Below are 26,381 nucleotides of genomic sequence, written 5' to 3'. Positions count from 1 at the left end.
ACTTAAAAAAAAATGCATGCTTAAAAAATGCTCTTCAGTAGCCTACGGGTGTTGTCACAGACGATACATGCCTGCTAAATCCATGCGAGGGATTTTAATATATAATGCTTACCTTACGAGGTCACACTTTATTTTAGGGTCCAATTCTCACTATTAACTAACCATTAACTATGAGTTTTGCCTCAATTAACCCCTTATTTGCTGCTTATTAATAGTTTATAGGGTAGTTGTTAAGTTTAGGGAATTGGGTAGGGTTATGGATGTCATGCATTATATGTACTTTATAAGCACTAATAAACAGCCAATATGTTAATAATAGACATGCTAATAAGCAAGTATTTATTAGTGTGAATTGGACCCTATACTAAAGTGTTACCCTTTAAGAATTAAAATATTATCAAAAATCTGAAAAATATTTGTTGCAGAATGTTGAATTCATTTACAATTTATCATTGTTTCGGTTTATATAGAGGTCCATGTTGTAGATGCATATTTTGGTATGTGAGTTTAATAAAATCTTTCTTTCTTTTCCTTCTTTTTAAGTTAAAATTTTCTTATGGCAATTAAAAATTTAAAGTTAAAATGATTTTAAATTCGATTCGATTTGATTCAAATGTTTTTATGTCAGAGACTGATCTGATTGATCAGCATCATAAGAGTCTGATGTGAAAGTGACTCACATGCAGCAGTTTGCAGCAGCATCAGTCCAAAGATGAGCATCATTTCTCTAAAGTCCAGTTTCAGAAGAACTCAATCCCAGCAGAAGAGTGTGACGCTGCTTCAGATCGTCTGTGTTCTGGCTCTCATCAAGACAAGCGTCTTCACGGCGAGACTCACACTCGACTGACACACGAGGAAACATCTGACCGCTTCACTGAGGAAAGAGGAAGTTTCTTCTTCTGGGGGAAGACACATCCTGTTAGTTTGCACTATAATACATCTGAAACAAGAGAAACTAGAGAAAGAAAGAACTAGTATCAGGCACATATTCTAAGAAGTGCAAAAAATCTTGTTTTGAAAGTAAGAAGTTGAAAGGATTTGTTTCTGAGTGCAGTAAAACAACTAGTAATATAAATGACGTCACAGATTGTGTTTCAGATCAAATAAAACAGTATCTTTCCTGTATTAATGAAATGCTCTGGTCAGTTTGATTGAGAGTAAAGCAGAATCAGCTCTACATGCAGCTGTGTGTATTGAGTGTGTGCTGCTGTTTGACTCAGTTCTAGTCAGTTCACATGTGAATGAAGAGAGGATTGTGATCTTCTGTTGACTGGAGCAGAGACTCATGGGACTCGTTGAGTTTGTAGCTGCTCAGAGCTGCTGATGTAGAGAGCGCCATCTGCAGGAGAAAACTACAACTACACTCTTTCACAGCCATCTGATCTCATTTCATTCAGAACAACAGGATTGAAATGAGCTTAATCTGATTTATATGAACTTAACTTAATGAATCATTCATTAATAATCAATGAAACTGCAATGTTTAAGACTCGTGATGAAGAATTAAAGAGAGAGAGAAAGCCTAGTTTCACATCATTACGAACACTTTTTTCATTCCTTTTCCTTTTCTGCTCCTCCTCCCCACAGAACATTGACTCCTGCAGCCACTAGTGGACTGACCCAGTATTGCAATTTATAAACATGAACAGGACATAACATTCCACTTTCTTTAAAACAGAACCTCTTAAGAGGGATTATTCAACGTAATTTCAGTCCATTTATGAATTCTACCTTTAAACCATAAATGTACTTCTGGTGTCTTAGAACATATCAAATTAATACAAAAAAAAAAAAAAAAAAAAAATCAGGAACCCATTCAACAAAGGTTCTAAATTTCTTTCTCTGTTCTTAACAAGTATTGTCTTATTTTTATCTTCTTTTCTTTTCTCTTACTGTGCTACATAGTCTTTTAACCACACATGAGGCTGTCTAGCCTGGGTACTCCTAACTGGATCAAGCACAACTCTCTCAGTTCCAGGGTTAACCCATCCTCTAAAGTAGTTTGAATGTTTTCTGGAAACAAAGACAAGTTCTGTCCATCGCTCAAAACATAAGTGCTTGGTCACAGTATTTTATTCACGGTCAAAGGAACAGTGAACTTTCTTCCAGCCTTTGGTAAATGCATTGGTTTTCTCACCTGTACACTATCTCCACAAATGAAGGGTGGTGGTTTAGCTCTGAACTCTCTGCACACGGTCATGTATGCCCATTGCCACTTCCTCTTCCTGAGCTGTTGTGGTTTAACTTTGTGTGCATCTTCATCCCTCTTCTTCTCATTTTAATAATAATAATAATAATACATTTTATTTATAATGCGCTTTTCTAGGACCCAAAGCGCTACAGACAAATACAATTCAAAAACTACAATAAATGCAATACAAAGTAAAAAAAAGTATAAATCAATTCATTATAGTACAACATAGTAGAATATTACTGATAGTCCATAAAAGCAATTTTAAAAAGATGAGTTTTCAACAGCTTCTTAAAACTGGCTATTGTGTGAGCTTCTCTAAGAGCAATGGGGAGCGCGTTCCATAACCTGGGTGCAGCAACAGAGAAAGCTCTCTCCCCCATAGATTTTAATCTATAGGGAGGCTGTTGAAGAGTAGGGGAATCAGCAGACCGAAGGGAACGAGAAGGCATGTATCGGGTGACTAAGTCACAAATATAAGAAGGGGCAGTTCCATGTATAGCTTTATATGTTAATGTTAGAGTTTTAAAAACGATATGTGACTGTACAGGAAGCCAATGCAAACTATAAAGCACGCCTGTGATATGCTGACGTGATGGAGTATATGTGAGAATACGAGCAGCTGAATTCTGGATATACTGCAGGCGTTTGATTAATTTAGCAGGTAAGCCAATGAATAGTGCATTGCAGTAGTCAATCCTGGAAGTAACAAATGCATGAATAAGCCTTTCAGCGTCGGGTGGAGTGAGGAAAGGCCTAATTCTTGCAATGTTTCTGAGGTGATGGAAAGCAGATTTTGTAATGTTCTTAATGTGAGAGTCTAGTGTCAGATGAGTGTCAAAAATTACTCCAAGGTTACGAGCCTGAGCAGATGGAAGTACTACACTGTCATCCATAATCAAATTAAGATTACTACCCTTATGAATAGCTGCTGGTGTGCCAATGAGTAGAACCTCTGTTTTAGAATAATTTAGTTTTAAAAAATTATGGTGCATCCATGTTTTTATTTCCAGCACACACTCTGAAAGAACTGTTGAGGTGTGAGTAGGATCAGACTTGGAGCTGATGTAAATTTGCGTATCATCTGCATAAAAGTGATACCCCAAACCATATTTCCTAATAATTTGTCCCAAAGGAAGCATATACACACTAAACAAAATAGGACCCATTACAGATCCCTGAGGAACCCCATGACAGACCTGTCCAAGTTCGGATTTGTTGTTTCCCAAAACAACAAACTGGGTACGATCAGTGAGGTAAGATTTAAACCAGTTTAGTACCGTACCAGTGATACCAAGCCATCTCTCCAGCCTGTTTATCAGGATAGAATGGCACACTGTATCAAATGCAGCACTAAGATCCAACAGGACCAGGATGGTGGAGGCTCCAGAGTCAGCTGAGATAAGCAGATCATTCATAACTCGAACCAGGGCTGTTTCTGTACTATGTCCCTTTCTAAACCCAGACTGAAAAGGTTCAAAGAGCTTGTTGGAAGACAAGTGTGAGTGGAGCTGTGCCACAACAACACGTTCTAAAACTTTAGCAAGAAAGGGTAAGTTTGAGATAGGTCTGTAATTAGATAGATCTGACTTATCACATCCAGGCTTTTTAAGGACTGGTGTAATAGCTGCAATTTTAAGGGCTTTTGGAACTGAACCAGGAGGTGTTCACAATGTTTAAGATGAGGGGGCAAATTGACGAGAGACATCCCTTTAGAACAGATGTTGGGATTGGGTCAAGAGTACATGTAGTTGTATTCATTGCCATCACTAATTTCAGAATACAATCATTAGTGACTATGATAAAACTAGAAAATGCTCTTTCGGGAAAACTAGGGGGAAAGATAACAGGAACTGCAGAGCAGGGTACCAAACTGATAGACTTATAGATGATTTCAATTTTTTCCATGAAGAAACTGAGAAACTTGTTACACTCCTGTACGGAGGAACAAATTGGTGACTTGATTGGTGCAAGAAGGCTGTTGATTGTCTTAAAAATCTTATTTGGGTTTGCAGCACCATCACTAATAATAAATGAGTAGTACTTTGTTTTTGCTTCTTTGAGTGCTTCAGCGTATTGACTCAAATGACAATCATACATAAGTTTATGAACTATCAAACCCGATTTCTTATATTGAAGTTCAAGTTCATTTTGGAGGAAGTCTGTGACCACTAATTTCCACGAAAGCTGTTGCATTTCAGCGACTTTGTGACACAATTCTTTAAAACACGATTCTATCCTTCCACAGTACTGTTTGTTTGGGGCCAGTAAACACTGCAAGGAATGTGTTTTATTCCTCTTTCTGCTAGGAAATCAGTGAATGCAGTACAAGTAATCTAATAGGACCATTATCACAGTAAGGTGAGTGGGTTACCTTCTCTCGCAAACACAGATGCTAGAAACTTTGTAACTGTGTCAGTTGTAACATTTGAGGTAAATGTGTGGCTCTCTCAAATGGTCCTACAATGTCTATTGCAACTTTCTGAAATGGACCATTGGCCAGTTCCACTGGCTGTAATGGGGCTGGGTATGTCTGGGCAATCTTGTCACAGGACTGACAGGTGGAACAAGAGGCTATAATTGAAAGCACATCATAGTCCATATGAGGCCACCAGTACAATTTTCTTAGCCGTTGCTTAGCTTGTAAAACTCCCTGGTGTCCTTTATGTGTCCTTCGTGAATGAATTAAGAGTGCAAAGCAACTGGCACAACCAAATCTCTGTCCTCTCATGATATACTTATCATCCCTAGCTAGTTCATGCCTGACCTGAAAGTACGCCATGATTTTTGGATCCATTTGTTTCTGTGCTCCAGCCTTGTGTAATCTGGGCATGCAGTTTGGACAATTCTGTGCCTCAAGGAGTTCTTTCATAGAAATGGCTCAAAGAAACATTTACTCTAGGCGTTAAATGAGTATCAAGAGCCGCCTTGGTCTCATCATATGTTGTACCCCTGTTTGACAGCGAATAGAAAAATCTTCTGTTCTGAGACAGTGTAACAAAACTGAATGAACTCTGGCATAAGGCCAAGCATCACCTTGCGGTCCAATGACAAACAAGTAGTTTTGAAAAAAAATTCTTCCATGTTGAAAATGGAATAGTAGGCTCTCCGACAGTCGGAAGACAAAATGCAGGAATTAGTAAAGATACAGACATCGTTGCCAGATTTTGTAATGTTTGAGACTCTTAATGAGAAATTAAAGAGAGAGAGAATGCCTAGTTTCACATCATTATTAACACTTCTTTATTCCTTCTCCTTTTCTGCTCCTCCTCCCCACAGAACATTGACTCCTGCAGCCACTAGTGGACTGACCCAGTATTGCAATCTATAAACATGAACAGAACACAAGAGAACATTAACAGATTATTCATTAGTTAATTACAGTAGATTAAAGTGCCATGTTTGTGCTCTTTTATTTATATTATTATTTTCTTAATTCACTACACTACGCCTGAAAATAACCTATATATTTAGATGTTGGGTCGGATTTGGCTGAAAATGCAATGCTAACCTCATTGGCTTCAAGAACAGTGACTGTCATAAAACTATTCCAAATGTGACCCAGTTTTATGTTTTAATGAGATCAAGTTTGACTGCAAATAAACTTTTTAAAAACTCAAATCAGGAATAATATAATTTCTAAACTGTATGGACTATGGTAAAGTTTGCCATCAAACACACATTCATTGTTCTGAGGACATCTGCAGGAGGAAATGAGTTACAGATTAAATTATTTGGTTTTAATTATATTAAAATCCTTTGATTTCTGTCTGTCTAGATTTACTGTTTTTATACGTGTTTTTAAATCATTGATGTGTGCTTTCTGTTGGATAAAATGTTAATTGACTGTGTTAAAATATAAACACTTTTCACTGCAAATACGATTTCATTTTTAAAGTGTTTTATATGGGATTATTTTCCCGCCAAATGTATTGCAGTCACAGAGCGAAAAATAATAAGCATATATAAAATATGTAAAAACACGTGTAAAATAATAACTCACAAAACCGAAAAACAAATGCAATTTTTAAAAATAACAAACAGCACAGTCATGGATTGCAGAAAACTAAAACATGAATTCAACATTTTCCAAATCGCAAACAAAATCAGGTTTCCTGCTCGTGTTATTTTTATGTGTGTGCTTGTGGTCTTTTCCCCTTTGCTCTTGTTTCCACGTTCTGCGCTTGCGTTTCTAAAAGTTGCAGTTTGAGTTTCATGTAAATCAGGGCGGGCTTTAGTGTCATCATTGGCTGCAAATTCTAGATTGACAGCTGAAAAATACTTAATTACCATTGTTTATTTCAAATGTCATACACTTGCAATGAAGCTAAACATATAAACAACTACATCATTATGTTGATATCCTATATTTGTACAATAAAACTTACGACAAACAAGTCTTCTAATATCCTCAGTTGTTGCGTATTCCAAGCTGCAACGAACACATTTGTACATTATTTTCCTTGAAGCCATTGTGCGAGTTCACTTTAATACTTTAATAATTTTATATACATGTTGCTGCTGATTGGACTGCAGTTCTGACACACCCACCAAACAAGAGAAAATGCATCTCAAACTCTCAGAGTGCAACGTATACGCTCAAATGAAAAAAAAAAAAAAAATAGAAAACATATGTTAGCATGGATGATTTACATTGTGTGAAATGCACAATTTGCATCGTTTAAGATGTATTTCAGTTCAATAAAAAAAAAAAAAACTACATTTAAAATTTTTATTTAACTAAAGTGGGCATGCTGTGATCTGTGTTGTATTTTTTCCACTGTAACTGACAGATTCCTGCTGAAAATTAAATAAATAAATACAACATGGGAGTGGGAGAGAACATGAGTCATTCCGGGAAATGGGATGGGATTTCCGCTTAGTTTTTTTCGTGGGATTGGGACGGGACGGGATCTTTTTTCGCGGGAGTGGGACGGGGGATATTTGAAAATCCATTCCCGTGTCACCGTCACCCTCTACTTCACACATCTGCCCAGCAGCCACGAGTCGCATTGGAGTGATGTCACTCCCCCTTGGACTGATTGGCTAGAGGAGCAGCTGTCAATCTAGAATTTGCAGCCAATGGTGACGCTGAAGCCTGCCCTGATTTACATGAAACTCAAACTGCAACTTTTAGAAACGCAAGCGCAGAACGTGGAAACAAGAGCAAAGGGGAAAAAAACAACAAGCACACAAAGAAAAATGACATGAGCAGGAAACCTGATTTTGTTTGAGATTTGAAAAATGTTGAATTCATGTTTCAGTTTTGTGCAATATATTTTAAATGCGTTTACATTTTGGATTTACGCTTATTATTTTTCGATCCATGACTGTGCTTTTTATTATTTAAAAAAACTGCATTTGTTTTTCGGCTTTGTGCGTTATTATTTTACACGTGTTTTTAAATATTTGATCTTTGCTTGTTATTTTTCGCTCTGTGACTGCAATACATTTGGCGGGAAAATAATCCCATAGGTTTTATTTTCACATTTAAAAAATAAAATAAAAATAAAAATCAGCAATCACCTAATTTACAACGTCTAAAGAAAGGCATGTTTAGCATGTTCTGATTAAAATATATTGTGAAGAATAATGCATGAATGTTGTTATATGTTAAAAGTAAAATACAAATCCAAGCAAAACCAAACCACAGACAGCAAAACCACACACACTACAAAACTGAGAAACAGATCAAGAGCTACAAACAGATAAAACATCTTCACAGACCTGTAAATGAAAGAAATCAACCATAACAGAATAAAGTAAAATAACAAGAGCAGAAATATGGAAATAAACACAATGTGACTGATCTGATTCAGAGAAATAAAAGTTGTATCAGTGATGATCAGAAGGGGTTTCATGTAATGAAATAAATGAGCTGCTAGTTCATTCAGTGTGAAGACACATAATAATATAAGCATTAAAACTATTACAAAAGACAAATGTCCAGAAAATAATCTTCATAACCATAACTGTAGAAAATCTGGTTTAATTCATATCTCCTGGTCTTAATAAATCTCATGGTTTTATTTGATAAGATCTGCTGTTGGCAGCTGAAAGCTGGATTGATGTGAGAATCTGTGAGATTATGAAGTTATTTCTCATAGATGTGATGATCTGCTGCTGCTCTCATCAATCTTCTGCTGTGTGTTCATGTCCTTCTCTAAATCTTCTCATCCTCACTTTCTGATCTTCCTGTTTCTTCCCTAAACACACCACATCATCATAATCATCATCATCTTTACACTCTTAATGTCTGGATGTCAAATCTATAATGATGATGATAAAGGTCTTTCACCTGACGTGTGTCTCATGTAGATGTGAAAAGCTCCTAACAGACCGAACAGAACCATCAGCTGAAGACACCAGACCACAACAAACACCACAGACAGAGACACTGAACAACACAAACACAATCAACCGATCAATGAACGACAATTAGACAGAAAACAAAACCTTCATGTTTTAAGCAGTGACACGTTCTAATGTCTGTGTGCTGATCACTGATATCAACACACTTCACTGCTGAGATCAAGCTGAAACAAACTAAAGACACTTCAAGAATTAAGAGACCTGAATGATCCTCATCATTGGTGTTGCCAAGGGTTATATATATATATATATTGCCAAGACAGAACTGCTTGTGATTCCAGCAAACCCATCGTTCAATCACAATTTCACCATCAAGTTAGGCACATCAACCATAACTCCTTCAAAAACAGCCAGAAGCCTTGGAGTTATGATTGATGATCAGCTGACTTTCTCAGACCACATTGATAAAACTGTCCCATCCTGCAAATTTGCTTTATTCAACATCAAGAAGTTCAAGCCCTTTCTTTGGGAACATGCTGCACAACTCCTTGTTCAAGCTCTTGTTCTGTCCAGGCTGGACTATTGCAATGCTCTCTTGGCAGGTCTTCCAGTCAATTCTATAAAACCTTTACAATTAATTCAGAACGCGGCAGCAAGATTAATCTTTAATGAGGAGAAAAGAATACACGTCACACCTCTGTTTATCAATTTGCACTGGCTTCCAATAGCTGCTCGCATCAAATTCAAGGCATTGATGTTTGCCAACAAAACTACCACTGGCTCTGCACCCATTTACCTAAATTCGTTACTTCAGACTTATGTGCCTCTAGAAGCTTTCGTTCTGCAAATTAATTTCACTTGATTGTTCATCCCAAAGAAGCACAAAGTCACTTTTACGGACTTTTAAATTAAATGTTCCCTTCTGGTGGAATGACCTCCCCAAATCAGTCCTTAGCCATCTTCAAGAAACGGCTTAAAACCCATCTCTTCCATCTTTATTTGACCCTCTAACTTTAACACTCACTATTCTTATTCTATTCTTTAAAAAAATCTAACTACCTTTCTAATCTTTTTGTATTCTATTTTCTTTTCATTTATTATACAATTGTATATGTATGTGTGTGTGTGTGTGTGTATGTGTAAAGTTTTCTGTTTTCTTTTTATTTCTTATATTAGTTAAAAACCCATGCTACGTGTACTGTGTTAACCTAACTGAGACTTGTTATAGCACTTATATATCATTGCTCTTTTTGTTGTTTTTGATTGCTTCCACTGTCTTCATCTGTAAGTCGGTTTGGATAAAAGCGTCTGCTAAATGAATAAATGTAAATGTAAATGTACAGTATCTGGAGATTCATGTATTAATCTCACCAGAACAGGGTTTGAGTCTAATGGTCTTCTGTGCGTGACTGACGTGGTTCTTCACGCTGCAGCTGATGTTTCCTTCAGTTCCCTCATCCAGATCAATGCTGCTGTTTCCATCCTTCAGTGGATCTCCATTCAGAGTCCAGCTGTAGAGGAGATGATCCCCATCAGAGGAGCAGAACACCCTCATCACCCCACTGGAGGAGCAGATGATTGACACTTCCACTGAGCCAATAGGAGCTGGAGGAGGGACACATCACAGTCACATGACTCTTTCTCAACATGTAATCAGCATCAATATCAAAGCATTTCTAAAATAAAATATATTGCTGAGAGCTTCTATACCTTCAACAATCACTTGAAGATCACTTTCCATTGCCATATCTATCTCATTGACAAATGATGTGTATTTTCCTGAATCTGCTCTGGTCATATTGTTTATGATCAGAGTTATATTATCAAAGAAGAACTCAGATCTGTTTCTGATGGATTCATGTGTATTTATGATCGGAGTCACGTTTTTAAAGAACTCAGATCTGTTTCTGATGGATTCATGTGTATTTATTATCGGAGACACATTTTTAAAGAACTCAGATCTGTTTCTGATGGATTCGTAATAATTATATTTCTTTATGCTACAGACTTCCAGTCTACTGTCATCATTTAACATCTTATACAATTTAAGGTAAGAATATCGAGGGTTCAGCTTCATCTGCAGACTGAGTTTGTGTCCCAGAGCTGCGTAACATTGTTTGAATGAATATAGTTCATCAAATGTGCAGAGCTGATCCAGACCTGAAGAACAAAACACACACAAGATGAAATGTACCAACATCGACAGAGTCAGAGTGTTACTGCTGCTAGAAATATCATCTCTCTCATCATGAATTTCAACAGACACAAATTACACAAACATTCATCATCAAGTTCTACTGAAGACACAAATCAGACTCTTGATCTCATATCAGGTTTATCAAATGATTTTAAAAAAATCTGTTTTTCTACATGTCCTGAAACTTTTTGTAAACAACTAAGGAAATATTAGAAAGAACAACACACACACAAAAGCATATCGAATCCATCATTCCTCATAATTGATTTAATATTACATTAAATACTTGTACAGCAGCCAGAACATCAGGGACCGTATTCATAAAGAATCTTACTGCAAAAAGTAGCTCCTAGTGACACAATTCTAAGAAAATTCTTAGAAATGTGGGCGTTTACTCTTAAAATAAATAAAAAAAATCCTAGTAAAGAAAAAATTTAATTCAGAAAGCATCATAACCCTTAAAAGAGGTCTTAAGGTCAAACTTGTTAGGAGCACGGACGAGGACTTTTAAGAGGCTTAAGAGTTTCTTTAGCAGAGGAGAAAATGGCAGAAAGACGAAGAGGCAGAAGAAATGTGTTCCAGACAATGGATGACAGTGAGTTAATAATACGGTATAGATTATATAATAATTTATAATTTAATATATAAATTAAAGTAATCACTACATTACAACTGGGAAAATGCAACAATGCAATAGTGATGATTTGGGTCTGTCACAACCTTCTGTAAGCAGAGTGATCACACAAACAATTACAGCACTCTCAGAACATCTTATTGTGTCACAGTTCATTTCTTCACAGGCCATTCTTAAAGGAAAATTCGGATCCGTTGTCACAGCAAGGGACAAGAAGCAGACATGAGAGCATATAGCACAAACTATTAACAGTTCATTCCCTGCTTGTGTGCACCTATAAGCCTGCTATATTCATTAATGCAGTTTTTTGAGCCTGCAAGGTGGGAATGTCCAGTGAAATGAAATGAACTGTGACACAATAAGATGTTCTGAAAGTGCTGTAATTGTGTGATTACTCTGCTTACAGAAGGTTGTGACAGACCCAAATCATCACTATTGCATTGTTGCATTTTCCCAGTTGCCAAATATCGTAATGTAGTGATTACTTTAATTTCTGGCACTATGGCATTTCTGCGCTGTGTCGGAGATGTTAGCACGTCTCTAATAAGATCATTCACAAACATGATCGCTGCATGATCTAGTCTATAGTGTCTTATTAACTCACTGTCATCCATTGTCTGGAACACCTTTCTTCTGCCTCTTCGTCTTTCTGCCATTTTCTCCTCTGCTAAAGAAACTCAAGCCTCTTAAAAGTCCTCGTCCGTGCTCCTAACAAGTTTGACCTTAAGACCTCTTTTAAGGGTTATGATGCTTTCTGAATGACTTTTTTCTTTACTAGGATTTTTTCTTTAATTTTAAGAGTAAACGCCCACATTTCTAAGAATTTTCTTAGAATTGTGTCAATAGGAGCTACTTTTTGCAGTAAGATTCTTTATGAATACGGGCCCTGGAGTATAAACTCTAGTTTCCATGCAGATATTAGGATTTATAAATAAATGGCATTATGTGTGCACAGTGTAAATATAAATATCATGTATGAATTTAGTAGAAATGGCATGCTACATTTTAATGTTTAATAATACCGAGGATTGATTGGCTGCTTTGAATTTTTCTCTTTTGAATGCAGAGAAAATGTTTTAATGCAAATAATGACTGCAGTAAAAAATAAAAAAAAAAAAAAAAAAAAAAATATATAATGAACATGGCCATAGCCAGGCTTTGAAAATAAGTGAGGTCAATGGTGGTTTCTAGAATAACCCCCTTATTATATAATTGTGCTATAATAATCTCTATAAATACTTAAATTAATAAAACTTACTGTATACACTAACACTTCAAAAGAGACAGAAATGTAAAAAATAAATAATGAAACAGTTTGAAATAATGTATTGGGTAGAGTAAGGGTAGGTGTATGGAGGTTTTTATTGCCTCAATAAGGTGGCATCCATTTAATTAGACTCAATAAGTTATTATTTCATACTGTTTTATAGTGTACTACAATACTAAGGGGTGCAGATAATTGCCAGTATTTGCAATACGTAGTATAAATAGTAGAAAATCCTGCTATTTTAACATAGTATAAATATAATCTATAGTAATAGAATATATAGTGAATGAATCTATGAGGATATTTATGAGGAAAGTTGTACCCTTTGAAAAGGTACCGCCCCAGTGACAGTGTAGAGGCATATTGTCATCAAATAAATAAGAGGAAGGAGTTAGAGAACTTTTAAAGTTAGAGAACTTTTAGCAGCGATAAAGCTGAACCATGTGATGATGTGTGGAAACAAGAATTATAGTGCAGTCATTTTTTATAAAATGCTGCTATAGTTGCAAGCTTCTTCAGAGTTAAAGTAATATGTTTGATCAGTCAGTGAATGCTATTTCTATATTTCATGGTAGGTAATCAGCTGTTATACTTTACAGAAGGAGATTTCTGAGAATTAAAACTTTTTAAGACATTTTTATGCCCACATCATTTCTGGGTCTTTCACAAAAACATCCAGCTCTTTAACTATGAGTCTTGCAATTAATTGAATATTACTTTGTTTTTATTTCAGAGATTGATCTGATTGATCAGCATCATAAGAGTCTGATGTGAAAGTGACTCACATGCAGCAGTTTGCAGCAGCATCAGTCCAAAGATGAGCATCATTTCTCTAAAGTCCAGTTTCAGAAGAACTCAATCCCAGCAGAAGAGTGTGACGCTGCTTCAGTCACACAATCACTTCTTGCTCTGACAGAAGAGACGACTATGCAAACTTCTTATTAAACCACTGACAGTTTCTTTGAGAAAAGAGGAAGTTGAGATTATTGAAACAGTTTGGGGTTTAAGATCTTGCACAGGAACACACAAATAACTAACGCATACATGTGCTTGTCTGCCTTTGTGTGTAATAATGTTTCATTTATCAATGTATCTTAATTAGCGTTCACCAAAAAATAAAAACTCAGAAGTAGTTTCTAAGAGTTGCATCCTTTATTGTATGTATGTTTTGATCTGTTGGGAGTCAAATTAGGGAAATTCAAAAGAACTGAACTGTCAAGAACAGTCACTTGATGTGTGAGTTCAAGTTCAGGTTCAAGTCTGCTTTATTGTCAATTTCCACATGTACAGTACATACATACAGAGAATCAAAATTGTGTTACTCTCAGACCCCGGTGCATACAGATAACATTAACATTAAAGACTAAAAAAATAACTAGATCAAATATAAAATGTAGATACAATTATACAATAAGGGAATTATAAAAAAAAGACACAATAAAATTAAAAATAAAGTTAGAAATAAAGTTAAATAAAGCAGCGCAAGGTAAATGACAGATATAGTGAAAATCAATGAAGTGAACAACAGTGCAGTTAAAAGATTTTTTAGTGCAAAAAAATCACTTATTAAGAATATCTTATTAAGTCTGATTAAAGTGACAAGTGACAAGTGACCAAGAGCAGTTATTTAACTGACTGATGAGGTAGTGGAATGACGTCAGTTCTATGCCGAATGAGGTAGTGAGCAGACCAATGCTGCACAAGTGACTAGTGCATGCCATCATATAATAATTAGTGTGTGTGGAGGGGGGGGGGGTTCATAGTTCAGTGGTGCCTGGGGAAGAAGAAGGGGGGGGGGGGGGGCAGGTTTGAGAGGGAGTTCAGCTTCCTGACAGCCTGGTGGATGAAGCTGTCCTTCAGTCTGCTGGTCCTGGCCTGGAGACTCCGCAGTTTCCTCCCTGATGGTAGCAGGCTGAAGAAGCTGTGTGAAGGGTGAGTGGGATCACCTGTGATGCAGAAGGCTTTGCGGGTGAGACCAGTTCCAGAAATGTCCTGGAGGGAGGGGAGAGAGACACCAATGATCTTCTCAGCTGCTCTCACTATGCGTTGCAGAGTCTTTCGGCAGGACGCGTTGCAGGTGCCATACCACACAGTGATGCAGCTCGACAGAATGCTCTCGATGGTCCCTCTGTAGAAGGTGTACATGATGGGGGGTGGGGCTCTGGCTCTTCTCAGTTTGTGGAGGAAGTAGAGATGCTGATTTGATTTCTTGGCCAGTGCTGCTGTGTTTTCAGTCCAGGAGAGGTCCTCTGTGATGTGCACACCCAGGAACTTGGTGCTGCTCACTCTCTCCACAGTCGCACCGTTGATGGTCAGAGGAACGTGCTGAGTGTGTGCTCTCCTGAAGTCTACAGCAATCTCCTTTGTCTTCTCCACGTTCAGAGAGAGATTGTTGTCACTGCACCACTTGGCCAGGCGGCTCACCTCACTCCTGTAGTTTGTCTCATCTTTGTTGCTAATGAGACCCACCACAGACGTGTCATATGCAAATTTAATAAAGAGGTTGGAGCTGTGTGACGGTGTGCAGTCATGGGTCAGCAGAGTGAAGAGGAGGGGGCTCAGCACACATCCTTGGGGGTGTTCAGTGTTCAGTGTGATGGTGCTGCCGACCTGTACTTCCAGTCTTCCAGTCAGAAAGAAGTGTTGAGCCCCAGCTGACTCAGCTTGTAGATGAGCTGTTGAGGGATGATTGTGTTGAATGCTGAATTGAAGTCTATGAACAGCATTCTGACATATGAGTCCTTTTTGTCCAGATGGGTGAGTGCTGAGTGGAGGGTAGTGGAGATGGCATCATCGGTCGACCGGTTGGATCAATATGCAAACTGGAATGGGTCCAGGGAGGGGGGGAGGGCAGACTTGATGTGGTGCATGACTAGCCATTCAAAGCACTTCATCAGGATGGGGGTAAGTGCAACAGGACGGTAGTCATTGAAGCAGGATGCAGATGGCTTCAGTGTCATCACCTGGTCACCGGGAGGAGGTGGGGTCTTCTGTGCAGTGGTGCTGTTTTGTTGCTCAAAACGAGCAAAGAAGGTGTTCAGCTCATTTAGCAGAGAGATGTTGTTGTCACAGGTTCGAGGTGGGGGCTTGTAGTCCGTAATGGTCTGTATCCCATGCCACAGGTTCCTATTGTCTCTGCTGTCACTGAATTGATGGGATATCCTCCTGGAGTGCTGTCTCTTAGCCTCTCTGATGTCGCGGGACAGGTTGGCCCTAGCTGTTCTCAGTCCCACCTCATCTCCATCTCTGAAGGCAGCGTTCTGTGTCATCAGGAGTCTGTAGACCTCCCATGTCATCCATGGCTTCTGGTTGGCCCGGACAGTGATGGTTTTTGTGACCGTTACATCATCAATATACTTATTGATGTAGGCAGTAACAGTCTCTGAGTACTCCTGGAGGTCAGTGGTGTTATTGCATGTGGAAGCCTGCTTAAACATGTCCCAGTCAGTTGAAGCAGTCCTGAAGAATCTCTGATGATCCTTCTGGCCACACTTTAATCTGTTTGTAAACTGGTTTGGCGACTTTAATGAGTGGCCTGTCTGCAGGCATTAGCATAACAGTGATGTGGTCTGTGACTCCGAGGTGGGGGGGGGGGGGTGGGACTTTGTAAGCTCCTCTCTGTGTGGTGTAAACAAAGTCAAATTCCTGTTGCTGATGATGTTGAATGGGGGAATGTACACTGAAATGAGCAGTATAGCAGTATATTCCCTCGGCAGATAGAACGGCCGGCACTTAATAATCATAAACTCCACCAGGGGTGAGCAGTGTTTGCATATCACAACAGTATCGCGGCACCACGCGTCATTGATGTAAACCGCCGCAATGAGAGCTCTTTCCGCTCTGTCAGCACGTCAGCTGGTCGAGCTGAATAACGCTGTCTGGAACGCTTTTGTTGAGCCATGTTTCCGTGAACACAAAAACACAACAGTATCTTGCAGTCCTCTGAGTTGAGCATAGTAATCGAATGTAGTCCAGTTTATTGTCGCTTGTGGCGCCTCCGCTGCGGGCGAGAAACAGTAGTGGGGGTCGGAGATGGTGAAGGCATCCGTAGCAGATCGAGATCCCGCAGCTGTTCTGCGTGCGCGGAGTTTAAATGTAAAAATGCGGTTCTGCCGACATCGAGCAGAAACTCGCGACTCTATTTGCGCTTACAGACAGGTAGACGCGACGGCAACGTAAAAAAACACTGCGACTCACAAGACAAAAAACACGAAAACACCGTTCTGTCGGGACAGAGAGAAGCTGCTGCGTGTGGACGCGCCGCCATCTTGTATCTTAAAATGTGAATGAAGAGAGGATTGTGATCTTCTGTTGACTGGAGCAGAGACTCATGGGACTCGTTGAGTTTGTAGCTGCTCAGAGCTGCTGATGTAGAGAGCGCCACCTGCAGGAGAAAACTACAACTACAATTAATCAATAATGAATTAAACTTAACAGATTATTATTTAATTAATCGTAGTACATTAAAGTGTCATGTTTGTGCTCTTTTATTGTTATTCTTATTTTCTTGATTCACTACACTACTCCTAAAAATAACCCATATATTTAGATGTTGGGTCAGATTTAGCTGGAAATACAATATTGACCTAATTTGTTTCAAGAACAGTACTGTCATCATGTGATGCAGTTTTGTTTTAACCACTTAGGCTGCATTTACACTGCAGGTCTTGATACCCAAATCCAATTTTCTGACTATATACAATTTTTTGGACGGCCCGCTTACATCATCTTTTGAAAGTGACCCGTATCCAATTTTTGCATTTACACTATACACTGCTGAAACTCCCAAACGTAGACGTTCTGAGCCGGAAAAGGAAGTAAAACAGCACTAAATACAATGGATGCAGATGCAAATAAAATGATATGGTATTTTGCTTTCCACAATATTTTGAAAAGTCAACAAAAAAATCAGCAAAACATTGGTCTCGTACGGCGGAGAATAAAGAGGAGAGCCCTTGTTGCAGCCTGGGCGAATTTCGCGCCTATAATAAGTCATGTGATCTCAGTTGGTGGTGTCCACCTGAGTTGACTTCACTATTTAATGATGTACGACTCGCATTTACTGGGGGATATCCGATATGTCTGCTTACATGGCACACGCAAATGCACGTATCCGATTCATATCCGATTTATTACCACGTATGAATGAGGCCTGAATCCGATCTGAGAAAATCGGAATCCATGCGTTTTTTTCCTGCTTACACGTTCACCGGTCATATCCGATCTGTGCCACATGAGAGGAAAAAAAAAATCGGAATTGGGTCACTTGAATCATGCAGTGAAAATGGGGTCATAGTTTTATAACAGAGGTCATGTTTAACTGCAAATAAACCTTTTTAAAACTCAAATCAGGAATAATATAGTTCCTAAACTGTATGAACTTAAAGTTTGCTATCAAACACTCTTTCTTTGTTCTGAGCGACATCTGCAGGAGGAAACAAGTTACAGATTAAATTATTTGGTAAAAATAATTAGATTTTTGTCTGGATTTATTGTTTTTATATGTTTTTTTTATGTTTTAAATCATTGATGTGTGCTTTGTGTTGGATAGAATGTTAATTGACTGTGTTAAAATATAAAAACGTTTGACTGTTTCATTTCAAAGGGTTTTATTTTCACATTTAACTTAAAAAAAAAAACAGCAATGACCTAATTTACAATGTCGAGAAAGGCATGTTAAGCAATGTTCTGATTAAAATATCTTGTGAAGAATAATGCATGAATGTGGTTACATATGTTACAAGCAAAACCAAACCACAGACGCTACAAAACAGATGAAGAGCTTCAAACAGATAAAACATCTAAACAAACCTGTAAATGAAAGAAATCAACCATAACAGAATAAAGTAAAAGAACAAGAGCAGAAATATGAAAATAAACTTAATGTGACTGATCTGATTCAGAGAAATAAAAGTTTTATCAGTGATGATCAGAAGGGGTTTCATGTAATGAAATAAATGAGCTGCTAGTTCATTCAGTGTGAAGACACATAATAATATAAGCATTAAAACTATAACAAAAGACAAATGTCCAGAAAATAATTTTCATAACTTCTTCTGGTTTTAATTCATCTCTTGATTTATTTGATAAGATCTGCTGTTGTCAGCTGAAAGCTGGATTGATGTGAGAATCTGTGAGATTATGAAGTTATTTCTCATAGATGTGATGATCTGCTGCTGCTCTCATCAATCTTCTGCTGTGTGTTCATGTCCTTCTCTAAATCTTCTCATCCTCACTTTCTGATCTTCCTGTTTCTTCCCTAAACACATTATCACATCATCATCATCTTTACACTCTTAATATCTGGATGTCAAATCCACAATGATGATGATAAATGTCTCTCACCTGATGTGTGTCTCATGTAGATGTGAAAAGCTCCTAACAGACCGAACAGAACCATCAGCTGAAGACACCAGACCACAACAAACACCACAGACAGAGACACTGAACAACACAAACACAATCAACCGATCAATGAACGACAATTAGACAGAAAACAAAACCTTCATGTTTTAAGCAGTGACACGTTCTAATGTCTGTGTGCTGATCACTGATATCAACACACTTCACTGCTGAGATCAAGCTGAAACAAACTAAAGACACTTCAAGAATTAAGAGACTTGACTGTTCTTTATCGTTGGTGTTGCTGTGGTTTATATATACAGCATGTAGACATTCATGTATTAAAATCTCACCAGGACAGGGTTTGAGTCTAATGGTCTTCTGTGCATGACTGACGTGGTTCTTCACGCTGCAGCTGATGTCTCCATCAGTTCCTTCATCCAGATCAATGCTGCTGTTTCCAACCATCGGTCCTTCTAGTATTTCTCCATTCAGAGTCCAGCTGTAGATGATCTGATCTCCCTCAGAGGAGCAGAACACTGAAGTCTGATTGGAGGAGCAGATGATTGACACTTCCAATGAGCCAATAGGAGCTGGAGGGAGGGACACATTACAGTCACATGACTGTTTCTCAACATGTAATCAGCATCAATTTCAAAGCATTTCTAAAATAAAATATATTGCTGAGATCTTCTATACCTTCAACAATCACTTGAAGATCACTGTCCATTGCCATATCTATCACAACAACATATGATGTGTATTTTCCTGAATCTGCTCTGGTCACATTGTTTATGATCAGAGTTATATTATCAAAGAAGAACTCAGATCTGTTTCTGATGGATTCATGTGTATTTATGATCGGAGTCACGTTTTTAAAGAACTCCGATATGTCAGTGATGGATTCATAATAATAATTTTTATTTTTCTTTATGCTAAAGACTTCCAGTCTACTGCCATCATTTAACGTCTTATACAAATTAAGGTAAGTATATGAAGGGTTCAGGTTCATCTGCAGACTGAGTTTGTGTCCCAGAGCTGCGTAACATTGTTTGATTGAATATGGTTCATCAAATGTGCAGAGCTGATCCAGACCTGAAGAACAAAACACACACAAGATGAAATGTACCAACATCGACAGAGTCAGAGTGTTACTGCTGCTAGAAATATCATCTCTCTCATCATGAATTTCAACAGACACAAATTACACAATCATTAATAAGCAAATTCTACAGAAGACACAAATCAAACTCTTGATCTCATGTCAGGTTTCAAATGATAAAAAAATTCAGTTTTTCTACATATCCTGAAACTTTTTGAAAACAACTAAAGAAATTGTAAAAGGTCTGTACAACACACACAAAAGCATATCGAATCCATCATTGCTCATAATTGAATTAATATTACATTAAATACGTGTACAGCAGCCAGAACATCAGAGGTCTGGTGTATAAACTTTAGTTTCCATGCAGATATTAGAATTTATAAATAAATGGCATTATGTGTGCACAGTGTAAATATAAATATCATTTAAGAATTTCATAGAAATGGCATGCTACATTTAAATTTTTAATAATACTGAGGACTGATTGGCTGTGAAATTTCTGCTTTGAATTTAGCTGTTTTGAGTGCAAAGAAAATATTTTAATGCAAATAATGACTACAGCAAAAAATACAATATAATGAACTGTTTATAATATAGAGGCATGTTATCAGCAAACAAATAAGATGAAAGAGAAAGTTAGAGAACTGTTAGCAGCGATAAAGTTGAACCATGTAATTGAAGTGCATTCATTTGATATAAAATGCTGCTTTAGTTGGCAAGCTTCTTCAAAGTTAAAGCAATCAATCAGTGAATGTTAGTTATATTTCCAAGTAGATAATCAGCGGTTATACTTTACAGAATGATATTTCTGAAAATTCACTTTATTTATGAATTACCACCCGAAACTTTTAAAAAATTTTTTAAATATTCTTAGAAATTACTATTAAAAATATTAAAAGAGTCTGATGTGAAAGTGACTCACATGCAGCAGTTTGCAGCAGCATCAGTCCAAAGATGAGCATCATTTCTCTAAAGTCCAGATTCAGAAAAGAGTCTCACTGATAGACAGCAGCTCTACTGACACATCAGGATATTATCTGACTATTACAGAGAAAGTAAGAGGAAGTTTTCAGAGATTGTTACTGTGATTTAGCAGTTCCTACTTCAGCACACACACACACATGTTGGTATATGTGGTTTATGGGGACTCTCCATAGGCGTAATGGGTTTTATTCTGTACAAAATGTATTTTCTATTTCCCTACACCAACCCTACAGCTAAACCTAACCCTCACAGGAAACTTTGTGCATTTTTGAATTTTCAAAATAACTAATTCTGTATGATTTATAAGCTTTTTGAATTATGGGGACACTAAAAATTTCCTCATAAACCTGTCATACCTGTGTCATACCTATGTCATTATACAAATTTGTGTCCTCATTAACCACATAAACAAGCTCTCTCTCTCTCACACACACACACACACACACACACACAGACACACAAACACAAACACACACGCATCTGAAAGTAAGAGAAAGAAGAATTATTTCACAGTCACGCTTCTAAAAGTGCAAAAGTCTGTAATTATTGTTTGGCAGGACTGTTAAAATTTTATCAATGCACTTTCTATGAGCAAAAAAAAAATGTACTAAATAAAAGTTGTTTTCAAGTTCATCAAAGGCTTTTGATTCATATCAAAAAGACTTCAATGTTTATTACGAGCAAATGCAAGATAATACAATAGAAATGTTGTCTGAAAGGCATTTGTGAGGTGGATATTAAATTTAAAACAAAGCAAAGCTAAACAAATCAATGAAACCCAGTGAAAAAGTTGTCAAGATCATATTTAATATTATTTAATTTTAACAGTGATAACCTAAAACTGAGACACAGATCAAGTTAAACAGATTTGAACAGTTAAAACATCTAATCAGCCACAGAAGAGACATATACTAAATGAAAAAGCAGAGATGTGGAATAACAATCAGAATCACAATCAGCCAGAAGAGTTTTATCATGAATGAACAAAAGGGATTCCATGTCATGAAACAAAAATACTGCAAGTTCATTGAAAGCATGACAGAAAATTAATAAAACTGATGCAAAAAACAAATGTACAACAAACAATATAAAAAATACCGGTAACACTTTAGTATAGGGTCCAATTCACACTGATAACTAGCTGCTTATTAGCATGTCTATTATTAACATATTGGCTGTTTATTAGTGCTTATAAAGTACAAATAATGCATGACATCCATAATCCTACCCAATTCCCTAAACTTAACAACTACCTTATAAACTATAAGTAAACATCAAATAAGGAGTTAATTGAGGCAAAAGTTATAGCTAATGGTTAGTTAATAGTGTGAATTGGACCCTAAAATAAAGTGTGACCAAAATACCTTCGTAAAAAAAAAAACTGTAGTCAGTCTGGTTTAATTCATTTGTCACAAGTCTGTAATTCTGCCTCTAAATGAGATTAAATAGTCATTTCATAAGCAGCCGATTCATAGCTGACAGAAACAATGCTCACAGAAATACATCAACATGTTCTACAAGAAATAAACACAACACATGCAAAGATCAGTGTCAATTAATAAAAGCTTCTACTGTCTCCTGGATTCATTCGACAGCTGACAGCTGGATTGATGTGAGAATCTGTGAGATTATAGGGTAAATAGATATAGTGTGATGATCTTCTGCTGCTCTCCATATCTTGTTAATATCTGCATATCAAATTCATAACGGTGATGATGAATGTCTCTCACCTGATGTGTGTCTCATGTAGATGTGAAAAGCTCCTAACAGACCGAACAGAACCATCAGCTGAAGACACCAGACCACAACAAACACCACAGACACTGAACACCAACCGATCAATGAATGAATCAATCAATCAATCAATCTGTGTAGTTGATATCTCACCAGGACAGGGTTTGAGTCTAATGGTCTTCTGTGCGTGACTGACGTGGTTCTTCACGCTGCAGCTGATGTCTCCATCAGTTCCTTCATCCAGATCAATGCTGCTGTTTCCATCCATCAGTGGATCTCCATTCAGAGTCCAGCTGTAGAGGAGCTGATCCCCCTCAGAGGAGCAGAACACCCTCATCACCCCACTGGAGGAGCAGATGATTGACACTTCCACTGAGCCAATAGGAGCTGGAGGGAGGGACACATCACAGTTTTCAAGAAAATTGCAATCTGTGTAAGTCTTGGAGATTTACCTGCTCTCAGAAATGAGTCCATCATCATCTCATATCATGGAGAACATCATATTAGAAATGTCTTAGGAATGGATGCAGGATCAGGAGAATAACAACTGCTGCATTTCCATTACAGATTTAAGCAAAACGTAAGCAATATTTTATGATATAATATGTTGATTAAAGAGAATTGTGAAATGATAGTGTTTCTAATAAAATATTTTATTTGACTAAAACATAAAAAAAATAATAATAATAATTTCCGATAAGTCATAGTGACAAGTGTTGCTAGGTTTTGTTTAAGTCTCCCGTGCTTATGCCTGGTTTCTTGTTCCTGTTTATCTGTGTCTTCTCTTCACTGGATCATCTAACCTCTGGAGCCCCATCCACTCTTCACCACCACAGATTCTATTACTCACCCCATGTATCACACTCTCCTGCTGCATCTGCTCACCCCAACTCCCTGGATCACCATCATATAGCGACTCACTCACCTGTTGTCTTCGCCATTATCCTTGTGTATCTGACTCTGTCAATAAATTCTTATTAATTGACTTGCACTTGCTTCCTCACCTTATTACCTGTTACGGAACACTCTGACCTGTAATAAGGTGAGGAAACCTTGTGGGGCGTAACGCAGGTCTAACCAAGAGATGGCTCTACACACCAAGAAGTAAGGTTGTTGAACTATTCGCACTGATTCACAGCAATATTTTCTTTCAAGAAAAAATAATGCTAAACGGTGTTGACATTAAAATACAAATGATCAGAGGCAAAGATAATTTCTGTCTGATGGCTGATGAAAATGGAGGCTGTAAATTAAATATAATTTAGGCTTGCTTTTTGTCAAGCAAGTGACCGTTTCACCATCCGTGAGACTGGCGCATGCACAGACCTTGCTCTCAATCACTGTCAAGTACCCCATATATAGGGTATGTCTGAAAAATGTTCCATACTAAAAGGGTCCCATGTATGTAATCAGGAAAAATTAGTTTTTTTTTAAGGGACTTTTCTGAAAACTATCATCCTGGCTATGGTGGATAATGACTTGTTCACTGGAACCTTCGATACACATCGTGATCATGTTCAATCTTTAAGATTTAGAGTTCATAGCCATCTATGAAGACACACAACAATTCCCTGCCAAACCTCTACAGACACTTTGCTTCAGGATCTGCCATGTATGCATTTTATCAGCTGGTGACCGCGATCAGGAGACATCTTAAAAACCAGGCCCTCTCTATCAACAAGGATGATTTTCTGAAAGGCTACTCCTTTATGCCTTTAACCTCATGCCTGATAAAGATTGTGGTCAACACATATAGCTCATCAAATATGGGAATATCAGATTTTAATTGTGCTTCAGACAACTGTTATTGCATACTATTAATCACATAATTTCTGATGATCTCTTTTCAGTTTTTGGTTCTGCTGTCGGTTGATTGGAATCATACCATAAAGGATGTTTAGCTCTACTTCACAGAGTGCTAAAATGAGTTTGTCGGACAACGACTGTAAAATAAGACTACATTGTTTAGGCGTAGCTTTATGTAGCATCTTTAGCTTTGGTAGATGTTATCAAAGCTTGGCTGACATAACAAATGATCAGGTTGTTCTTTTTTTTTTCTGGAGGTAGACTACTTGGTGATCAGAAAGCAACCCCGTTCTTAGCTGATATTGTTCTGGTGTTTTTAGCTTTATAGTCTATCATAAGTTATCCACAAGGCTGACTCGATCTAGATAACACTCCATAAAGTATTTCACAATTGTCGGATACATCGAGCCAGGATGTGTATCCTTGTGAGACAGCAGTGAGGCAGTATGATAGCCATAAGATTTTGGGCCACTAGAATATAACTCTGTGATGTAATCATCAGTCCCTATTTCGTCTGTCAGCTCCCCCAAATGATCCCCAGAGGAGGCAACCAGTCACTGTCCCTAACAAGAATTAAGCTGTTTTGTCTGAGTTTGTCCATAAGGTCATATGGCTCCAGTCGGGTGTGACTAGTTGTAAAGGTGCCTAAAAACATGTTAATGTCGTGTGCCTGATGAACATCCCCTTTGGGGACATGACTCTTGACAATCACAACGTCTTCTGAGATTAATGTGAAGTATTTCAGAGTCTTATCAAAAATTTGTTTAGTTTTAGTCAGAGTTTTATCAAAAATGATACTGGTGAATTCTTCAGGGTCTTTCATGAGGATGGTTTGTGCTAAATCTACTCTCATACAGAATCTCCCCTATAAACTATTGAGCAATAGCTTGTTTACAAACCTCCGAGTGGGTTTGTGACTAACCTTTTCGGATTCGAGATGCATTCCCACTTTTTCATAATATTCACGGATGTAAGATGCTTTGTGGGCATTCGGGATCACGTTTGATGGATAGCCAGAAACTTCTTTACATAATCACAAAACACGTATCCATTCTTTGTGGGAAATGCCAAACTTCATTGACCTTGGCCACAACATAGCCCTTCCCTGAGAGAGCGTCCTCCTCATCCGTCTGGTTACAGCTTGATGTTTGGTTTTCAGTGTGAGCACAGGTCCAGCATAAAGGGAACATTAGTTTTTATCTGCATCTTTAAGGCAAAACCAGGTGTGCGGTCGGTACATGGTGTCCATTATAACTCATTAATAATTTGAAATCAGTTCAAAATCATTATAAATGATTTGAGGGTGAATGATCGAAAATATTTTTATCAGATAGAACTGAATAAGTACTCATTAACTCCACCACCGACAGGTCAGTCTGTTTCATTTTGTTCTATTCACACTCCCACAGGACCTCTATTTTCAAGGTACTTGTTTTGCAGAATCTCAACCTTGTCGTCAAACCATCTTCTGAGAATGCCGAAAGGTACGTCTGACAAAGGGTGGGAATTATGGTGTTCAAAGTGCCATTTGTGTTTAAAGAATAAACACAGATTGAATTCTAGCCCATACTTCACCCTGTCCTGTTCATAGAAACCGTCTAAAAAGTAGCTGCTGATTTGAACTTCACTGTGATTTAAAGCATGGTCTTTTTCACCTACTCGAGCCATTCTAACGACGCATTAGAGTCTTGCTGTGTTGAACATACATGTTATTATGTGTCAGAGCCAGTGTATCTCTGTCAAGGTAATGTGTTTTGAAGACCACCATACAAAAGCTTGTGAGAGTGGTAAAGTTGAACAGATCAAGTT

At 37.6% G+C, this 26,381-nt stretch overlaps 1 protein-coding gene across 1 annotated transcript in view; it reads right to left on the bottom strand.

Annotated features, from left to right (window-relative positions):
* The window catches only part of LOC113114358 (uncharacterized), a 215,847-nt gene that overhangs the window by 123,739 nt on the left and 65,727 nt on the right, over positions 1-26,381 (bottom strand). The window contains exon 9 of the mRNA XM_026281269.1: positions 19,297-19,536. Coding sequence (XP_026137054.1) covers positions 19,297-19,536 — 240 coding nt within the window. The remainder of the gene's footprint in view (positions 1-19,296; positions 19,537-26,381) is intronic.

Source organism: Carassius auratus, chromosome 14, assembly GCF_003368295.1.
Source record: "Carassius auratus strain Wakin chromosome 14, ASM336829v1, whole genome shotgun sequence".
Taxonomy (NCBI): Eukaryota; Metazoa; Chordata; class Actinopteri; order Cypriniformes; family Cyprinidae; genus Carassius; species Carassius auratus.
Note: the sequence above shows the minus strand (reverse complement) of the source record. Positions and strands in the feature narration are given on the sequence as shown.